The sequence below is a fragment of the Bos javanicus genome, chromosome 1 (assembly GCF_032452875.1).
Source record: "Bos javanicus breed banteng chromosome 1, ARS-OSU_banteng_1.0, whole genome shotgun sequence".
Taxonomy (NCBI): Eukaryota; Metazoa; Chordata; class Mammalia; order Artiodactyla; family Bovidae; genus Bos; species Bos javanicus.
The window spans coordinates 82,544,876-82,553,388 of NC_083868.1; the positions used below are offsets into that span (position 1 = coordinate 82,544,876).

The 8,513-nt window shown below is 36.0% G+C and overlaps 1 protein-coding gene across 7 annotated transcripts in view; it reads right to left on the minus strand.

The window, feature by feature from the left end:
* VPS8 (VPS8 subunit of CORVET complex) overlaps positions 1 to 8,513 on the minus strand; it is a 291,235-nt gene that overhangs the window by 201,902 nt on the left and 80,820 nt on the right. For all 7 annotated transcript variants that reach the window (XM_061413733.1, XM_061413742.1, XM_061413725.1 and 4 more), the window contains one exon: positions 5,352 to 5,398. In XM_061413733.1, the coding sequence (XP_061269717.1) occupies positions 5,352 to 5,398 (47 nt within the window). The remainder of the gene's footprint in view (positions 1 to 5,351; positions 5,399 to 8,513) is intronic.

Genomic DNA, 8,513 nt, shown 5'->3' on the forward strand with positions numbered 1-8,513 from the left:
GTCCGACTCTTAGCAACCCCAAGGACTGCAGCCCACCAGGCTCCTCCATCCATGGGATTTTCCAGGCAACAGTACTGGAGTGGGATGCCATTGCCTTCTCCCTCTAAGCTTCCAGTCACTCTTTAAAATTATCATTTTGTCTAACTTATGTGTCAATATGCCAAAACATCAGAATTTATTTAGCTATTCCTGTAGGATAACACTTATTTCTACTATTTCACTATTATGAGTAAGTGAACAACTCCTTACGTAGTCTTTCCATTTGGGGTACTTATTAATAATTCCTTAGTCATTCTACTTTTAGAAATTTATTTAAAGTCAAAAGATACAAAAAAAAAAAAAAGTGTGGCATTTAAATGGTGCTAGGAAAACTGGACACCTAAGTGTAAAAGAATGAGATTTGAACACTTCTAACACCATACACAAAAATAAACTCAAAATGGATTAAAAACTTAAATGTAAGGCCAGAAACTATAAAGCTCTTAGAGGAAAACATAGGCTGTACACACTTTGACCTAAATAACAGCAAGATTCTCTCTGACCCACCTACTAGACTAATGGAAATAAAAACCAAAACAAACAAATGGGACCTAAAAAAACCTAAAAGCTTTTGCACAGCAAAGGAAACTATAAACAAGGTGTAAAGACAACCCTTAGAATGGGAAAAAATAATTGCAAATGAAGCAACTGATAAAGAGTTAATCTCCAAAATATGTAAGTAGTCATATAGCTCAGTATCAGAAAAACAAACAACCCAATCAAATTAAGGGCAGAAGACCAATAAACACATTTCTCCAAAGAAGACATAAAGATGGCCAATAAACACATGAAAAGATGCTCAATACTGCTCATTATTAGAGAAACGCAAACCAAAACTACAATGAGGTACCATCTCACACCAGTCAGAATGGCCATCATCAAAAAATTTACAAATAAATGCTGGAGAGGATGTGGAGAAAAGGGAACCCTCCTGCACTGCTGATGGGAATGTAAACTGATACAGTCATTAAGGAAAACAGTATGAAGACTCCTTTAGAAACGAAGAATAAATCTACCATATGACCCAGCAGTGCCAGTACTGGGCATATACCCTAAGAAAACCACAATTCAAAAAGACACATATACCCAATGATCACTGCAGCAACATCTTCAATAGCCAGGACACGGAAGCAACCCAGATGTCCATCAACAGATGAATGGATAATGAAGTTGTGGTACATTTAAACAATGGAATATTACTCAGCCATAAAAAGGAATGAATTTGAGTCAGTTGTAGAGAGGTGGATGAACCCAGAGTTTCTTATATAGAGTGAAGTGAGTCAGAAAGAGAAAAACAAGTATTGTATATACACACACACACATATATATGGAATCTAGAAAAATAATACACTGATGAACCTAGTAGAGAACAGACCTGTTGACGGGAAGGTGGGGGAAGGTCAGAGTGGGGCAAATTGAGAAAACAGCACTGACATATATAGACTATCATGTGTAAAACAGATAATGAGAAGTTGCTAAATAATACAGGGAGCCCAGCCTGCCACTCTGCGGAGACACAGAGGGGTGGGATGGGGGAGGGGAGGGAAGGGAGGAGGGGATATTTTACATATACATAATTATGGCTGATTCATGTTGTTGTATAGCAGAAACCAACACAAAATTGTAAAGCAATGTTTCACCAATTAAAAAATAAATAAAATTAAAAAAAAATAAATTATCTCCAAAAAGCATCACAGCACCAATCCACATAGCCATCAGCAATGTATAATTTCAACAGTTTCAATGGACAATTGTCTTTGGGTTTTTTTCCCCATATAATTTAATTATAAATTAAACAATGTAACTTTTCAGTTCTCTGATGACTGGCAATCCATGTTTCCATGCATACAATGCACTGACATATAATTCACTGATTCTTTAATTCTCTCTTTTTTAAATACAGTAACTGTGCTAATTCTATTTATCTGTTAGGATCGATTGATTACTTATTTATTTGCTAAGTGTGTAATCTTTACATATTTACATATTACACATATGTAATTACAGTATGTGCCTCACGTCAGCTGTGAAAAGTGGTAGATGGTTCATCCACAGATGTGGTCTTTTATGACAAGTTCCACAAAAAGGAGAAGAGTCGATTCTGAAAGTAATGGGATGGGGACTTGCCTCACCTGAAGTCCTGGAAGGGGACAAATGATAAATGGACTGGCTACAACTGCACAGAACCCCACATTGCTGTCTTTTTTTTTTTTTAACAGTCTTTTATTTTACTGATTTTTTTTTTTTTTTAATTTTGCTGTGCTAGGTCTTAGTTGCAGCATGTGAGATTTAGCTCCTCAACCAGGGATCGAACCTGGGCCCCCTGCACTGGAGTCTTAGCCACTGGACCATCAGGGAAGTCCCAATAGACTTTTATTTTATTTTTAATGGAAGACAATTACTTTACAATATTGTGATGGTTTCTGCCATATATCAACATGAATCGACAATAGGTATACATGTGTCCCCTCCCTCTTAAACCTCCCTCCCCATCCCATCCCTCTGGGTTGTCACAGAGCATCGGCTTTGGGTTCCCTGTATCATACAGCAAATTCTCACTGGCCATATACTTTACATATGGTAAGCATGCTTCAGTGCTACACTCTGAAATCATCCCACCTTCTCTCTCCCCTACTGCGTCCAAAAGCCTGTTCTCTATGTCTGCATCTCCATTGCTGCCCTGTAGGTATGTTCATCAGTACCATCTTTCTAGATTCCATATATATGCATTAATATAAGGTATTTGTATTTCTCACTTCACTTTGTATAATAGGCTCTAGGTTTGCTTTATGCTGCTTTTCAATAAACAGTATTTGTAATATTGGGGGGGGGGTCTGTATCCATTAATTTTTTTTCTCATAGCCACAAATGTAATTTTTGCATCATTTTCCCCTTTGCTTTACATTTATTGGAGTATTTTTCATGTTAGTTTCATTTTAAATCAATAGTCCATTACATTTTTGTGATTACCAACTAGTAGCCAAGTAAAAGAAACTGAGATTAATGAAGCTTTACTATAAGAAAGATAAAATAAGAGTAACAAAGTAACTCTAATGAATTTAAGGAAAATGTTGTATTTGCTAGCCCTTGCACTCTGTAATCGGAGAAGGCAATGGCACCCCACTCCAGTACTTTTGCCTAGAAAATCCCGTGGACGGAAGAGCCTGATAGGCTGCAGTTCATGGGGTCGCTAGAGTCGGACACGACTGAGCGACTTCACTTTCACTTTTCACTTTCATGCATTGGAGACGGAAATGGCAACCCACTCCAGTGTTCTTGCCTGGAGAATAGCAGGGACGGGAAGCCTGGTTGGCGGCCGTCTATGGGGTCGCACAGAGTCGGACATGACTGAAGCGACGCAGCAGCAGCACTCTGTAATGTGTTGTTAAAAACAACATGCTAGGAAAGATAATTATATATTTCAGCTCAGCACAAAAAGTCTGGAGGAGAATTAAAAAGCTAAAAATTCAGTAACCAGAGCATAAAAGTTGACAAATAAGGCACTCCTGTGACAAACTGCAGCATGCAGTGCTGGTAAGATTAACGGCAAAACTACGTTTCTTTCTTAACCAGTAAGAGGCTATAATAAAGAAGCAAGAAAAACATAACTCAGCAACTCCTATCTGCATCTATAACTTCAAATAAAAACAAAATTCTAAGACATTTTCTCATCATCCTGGGAGAATATTTATTAGAGTATCAGAGAAAGAGTGAGAAAGAAAAGTACATACAAAAAAAAGTTTTTGGCTCTTGTGTTTCTCTCTGTACTTAGGCATTACTCTTCAGGGTGCAGACTTTGTTTTCTGGAAGGGCTAATTTCAAAACAGATGTTTATTACTTCAAACTTAGCTCCCTACAAAGAGTGTAGCAGAAAAAAATTCATTCTGAATAACAGAGGGCCATCAAAAAAGTCTTCTACATAACTTTTAATACTCATATTAAAGATCCTATTTGGAGTTTATCATTCATAACTTCAAATTGACAGAGAAAATTACCAAATTCACTTTCTGACCTATCAATTTAACAATTAAAAAATGTGAAGAACTCAGCTTTGATGATGCGATAATTACAAATTCAGAGACTGAAGGGAGCAAGAGCATCATCCTAACACTGGCCAGTGTACACTAAATATATCAACAGAACCAAACAACACCCCACTAGATATAAGAGAAATGTCTTCCATGGGTCTTTATAAAGAAGACTATATAATGTAAATACAATATAATGTATAATGTAAAACAATGTTCTCAACAATACCCCAATCATGAATACAATACACCTCACTGGATAATTACATTTAATGCTATAGCTAAAACACTGGAATGAATGAGCCCTAAGTAAAAAGAAGCTAGAGCCCTTTGTGACTTAACTGAAGGTCTGACACAGCAAATAACTGTCTTCCTGATAACCTTCACTGACACTTTCTAGTATGATCCAACTGTGTATGATTCAAGCAGCCTGAACACACATCAATCCAAGAGTCAAGGCAGCGCTGCACAGGGTTTGGGGAGTGTCTGCCCTGGATCCTCAGAGCTGTCCTCCACTACCGAAGATGCGGTGCAAGCTGGTGTTAGGAGCAAAGCCCAGGAGCCAGACCACCTGCATGAGAACCCTACCTTTGCTCCTCAAAAGAAGCATGAGTAAGCTTTGCAAGTTGCTTAATCACACACTGCTTCTGGAACCTCATATGTAAAATGAAGATAATAATGATACCTACCTCACTATTATAAAAGTTAAATAACTTGTTATAAAAGATAGATACATTAATGGAAAGTATTTAGAACAAAACCTGGAATATAGGATACTAACTATTATTATAAATCTGAAGAATTATGAAATAGTACAGGCTGGTTAATTTACACAGTTACAATTTAAATAAACAGAATCTAATCAAGAGTTTATTACACTGATTTCTTTTAAACAAAGAGGCTCCAAAAACCAACACTGTGGAAACACAATAAATCTTGCCTTTTTTTGAATGGTATGAAATACTGTGTTTTAGTGATGATTCATAAAAAAGCATAGTGCATGAATCATACACTTTTAAGATCTTTAAGTAGTATTGTTCTTTTGCTATGTTCTTCATCTCCACTATTCTGCCACATAAATTTACAGATGATATACCCACAGCATCTATATTGGACAAGTTAATTTTATTAGGTAAATGGACTGAAAATTTTTAAAGAATCAAATTTCTGTAAATTCATTGTTTTAAAAAACCATTCGGTCTAATTCATAGCAGTATATTGTAATATAAGCAAGAGGCAAGTAGGATTCAAAATAATTGAATCTGACAGGCAATGTATACTCACTTTCGCTGTAGCAGAAGGCAGTAATCAACTATGACAGGTACCATATCCTGTAGAGAAACAATAAAGAAAGCATCAGAACCACATCTCTGTCCAATGGCCCCCTGCATAGACACAACACATAATAAAAGTAGTCTGTTTCAAGTACTGTTGGGAGAATATAACTTGGCACTATACTTTCGGTAAGCAATTTGGCATTCTATGTCAAAAGCCTTAAAAATGTGAAAACTCTTTTACCCAGTAATTCTATCTGGAAATATATCCTAAATACATTTAAGAAGGGAAAAAAAATTAATGTATTAAGGTATTCTCTACAGCTCTATAATAAAAGAAAGGGGAGAAGGAGGCAGACGGGAGGGAGACATTAAAATTAAATATACAACATGGGAAAACAGTTAATTTGCTATTTAAATAAAATATTATGTAGATATTGTAAGTTAATAAAGAGCATATAACATTATAACAACACTGAAAATATGCAATTATCTCACACTTTTGTAAAGAAAATCCGCAAGGAAAGAAATAGATCAAATAAATAATATAATACGGTTAGTTCGTCCCACTGGTGGCTCGGGTGATTAAAGTTGTCCATATTTTGCTACAATCCTCCAAACCAGCTATTTTAAGGTTGATTTAATTTCTCAGTTTCAAAATATTTTGATTTTTTAAAATTCATCATATATAGACTCACATCAAGCAAATGGCAACCCATAATTTTGGCCTTTTTAAAGAGAAATCGTTTGAGGAAGGAGCAGTAGCTTATTATGACTAGAACTTGTCAAGTACTCAAGCATTAACATTTCAGCAGTGCTCTTTCATTTCTGTTAGCTGAGGAGCAATGGTTTCCTTTAAACATCCTGGAAAGCTTAGGTTATGTGCAGAAGAATATCCTACCAGAAGAGAGGAGATGCTATGTGAAGAAGAGAATACCACATGCTTAACAATCCTTTGACAAAAAGAACAAAAACTAAGGAATCCTTATTATCTGAACGAGAAGCAAGCAGAAGTAGGACCTATGATTCTAAAAGACTATTCTTGCGCCATCCATCCTGCTTCCTTATCAATATTCCTCATGACTACATTAGAATCTTACTTAGGTTCTTCAAAAACAGAAACTAAAGCCATAGATTTGAATCATGTTAGAGCTGTATTAAGTCTAAACCCTGAGTGAGAATACAGAGTGAGATGAATAATCTCCAGGAGAAAACAAAACAAAAAAAACTTCTTAGAAACATTGGGGAAATTTAATAAATACTCTTAAAAATACATAGTTGAGCTCCCCCTGCCCCAAAATAGGGGCAATACCCAGGGTTTAAAATTGAAAAGGGAACTGCAAACTAAAACAATAAGCCCTGAACTGTCACTCAAACTGGCTTATAAATTTGTTATTCATATAAGAGCTTGGGTTTTAATGTCAAACAAGCTGAGGCCTTGATTCTTACAACATAAAGAAATGACACAAAGACCCTCCTAAAACCAGGATTCTTAAAAGATGCCTCCTTAGTGAAAGGAAATTGGGCGGGGGGGCGGGGAATGCCTATAGGCATAGAAAGATCACAAGAAATGCTGTCTGTCTCTGCCTGGATGCCTGGACTCAGTGGGGATAAATTTGTACTCTCTGAGAATTTATAAACAAGATCCTGCCTATAGGTAGATTTGGGACTTGAATTTACACTATCTCCCTAGTATGGGAATAATCAAGCCAAGAAATGAACATAAAAGGTGATCCTGAAGAAAGAATACTCCCAGGGCACTTGAAAGAAGAAAATTCCAGAAACAGTATTTAACACAGGCAAAATAAGACCTGAAAAAGTCCCACTAAAGATGTGCTCAAAATAAAAAATTTTAAAGCACCTCATGAAATAATGTATCATAAGTAAATGGCAGCAGAAACTACAAACAACAGAGGGAGACCCATAAAACTTCAAATATTATAATTACTAGGTAGAATTATTAAAGTATATTCAGAATTATTAAAGGCATAAAATAAGGAATTAAGTGCCTAGCCTAGTATTAAGTACTAAGGATAAACTACAGGGATAATGGAGAGTGAAACCACCAGATTAATACATGCAGACAAATCATTGTTGATTCTATAAAGGGAGGATCTGGAAAACCAAGACTGAAGATAGGTGGCTATTACAGTCCAAGATGGAAACAGGAGATTAAACTGGGGTAGTGAGAGTAGGCATAAAAAATGGCAGATACAATCAATAACCATAAAGAAAAACTGTAGAGGTTGGTGACAGACTGGTTGTGGGTAGGAAGGCATAAGGAGTCTATGAAACTGCTAAGTTTCTAGTATGAGTGATGGTTAGATGACGATGTCATGAAATGAGATAAGGAATAAAAGAGGCAGTGTCAGAAGGAAGAAGCTAATAGCTTTGAGGAACACCTTTACTTAGATGTTGAACAGTAAGCAATTGGATATAGTAATCTGAAACACCTGGATAACAATCACACACTTCTAAGTTATGAGAGGAAATATTATACATGAATAAAACTGTCCAGCAATAACAGGGGGAAAAAACCAGTGAACACTGAACTACATCTTGAGGACGACCAGTATTTATGACACGGTCAGAAAATGGAAACAAAATCCAACTCAGGAACAGTCACAAAGGTTTAAAAGTTAGAAGAAAAGAAAAAGAAAAAAAAAAAAAAGAGCATACATTCATAGATATCTACAGGATACAGAATTTTAAAAAGGAAGGAGTGATCATCACTGTTTAATATAGCACTGGGGATGAAAAAAGATGAACATTTTATTTTATTTATAGATTAGGATACCATCAGTATCAGTAGTAAAAAGGTGTTTTATCTTCGTGACTAGATGGTAAGCACAGTAATGAGTGAGAACCAGCTTGCAGAGAATTGGGGGGAGAAAGGTGAGAAAGGAAGGAGGAGGAGAGGGCGAGGAAGAGGAAGAGAAAACATCAATATATGTGTAACTGAAACCCCTGAATAAGAAAACTAAAACAATAGAACAAATAGTTCAAGATACAACCCAAGAAAACCTTCCTGAGATTTTTTTTTTTAACAGTCATCAATCTACATATTACTAGTGCAGGAAAAAAAAGGCCTAGGATGATTATTCTGAGACCCAGTAAAATTACTGGATTACCCAAACTAAGTAGCCAGTAAATACGATGAATTTTGAGAGAG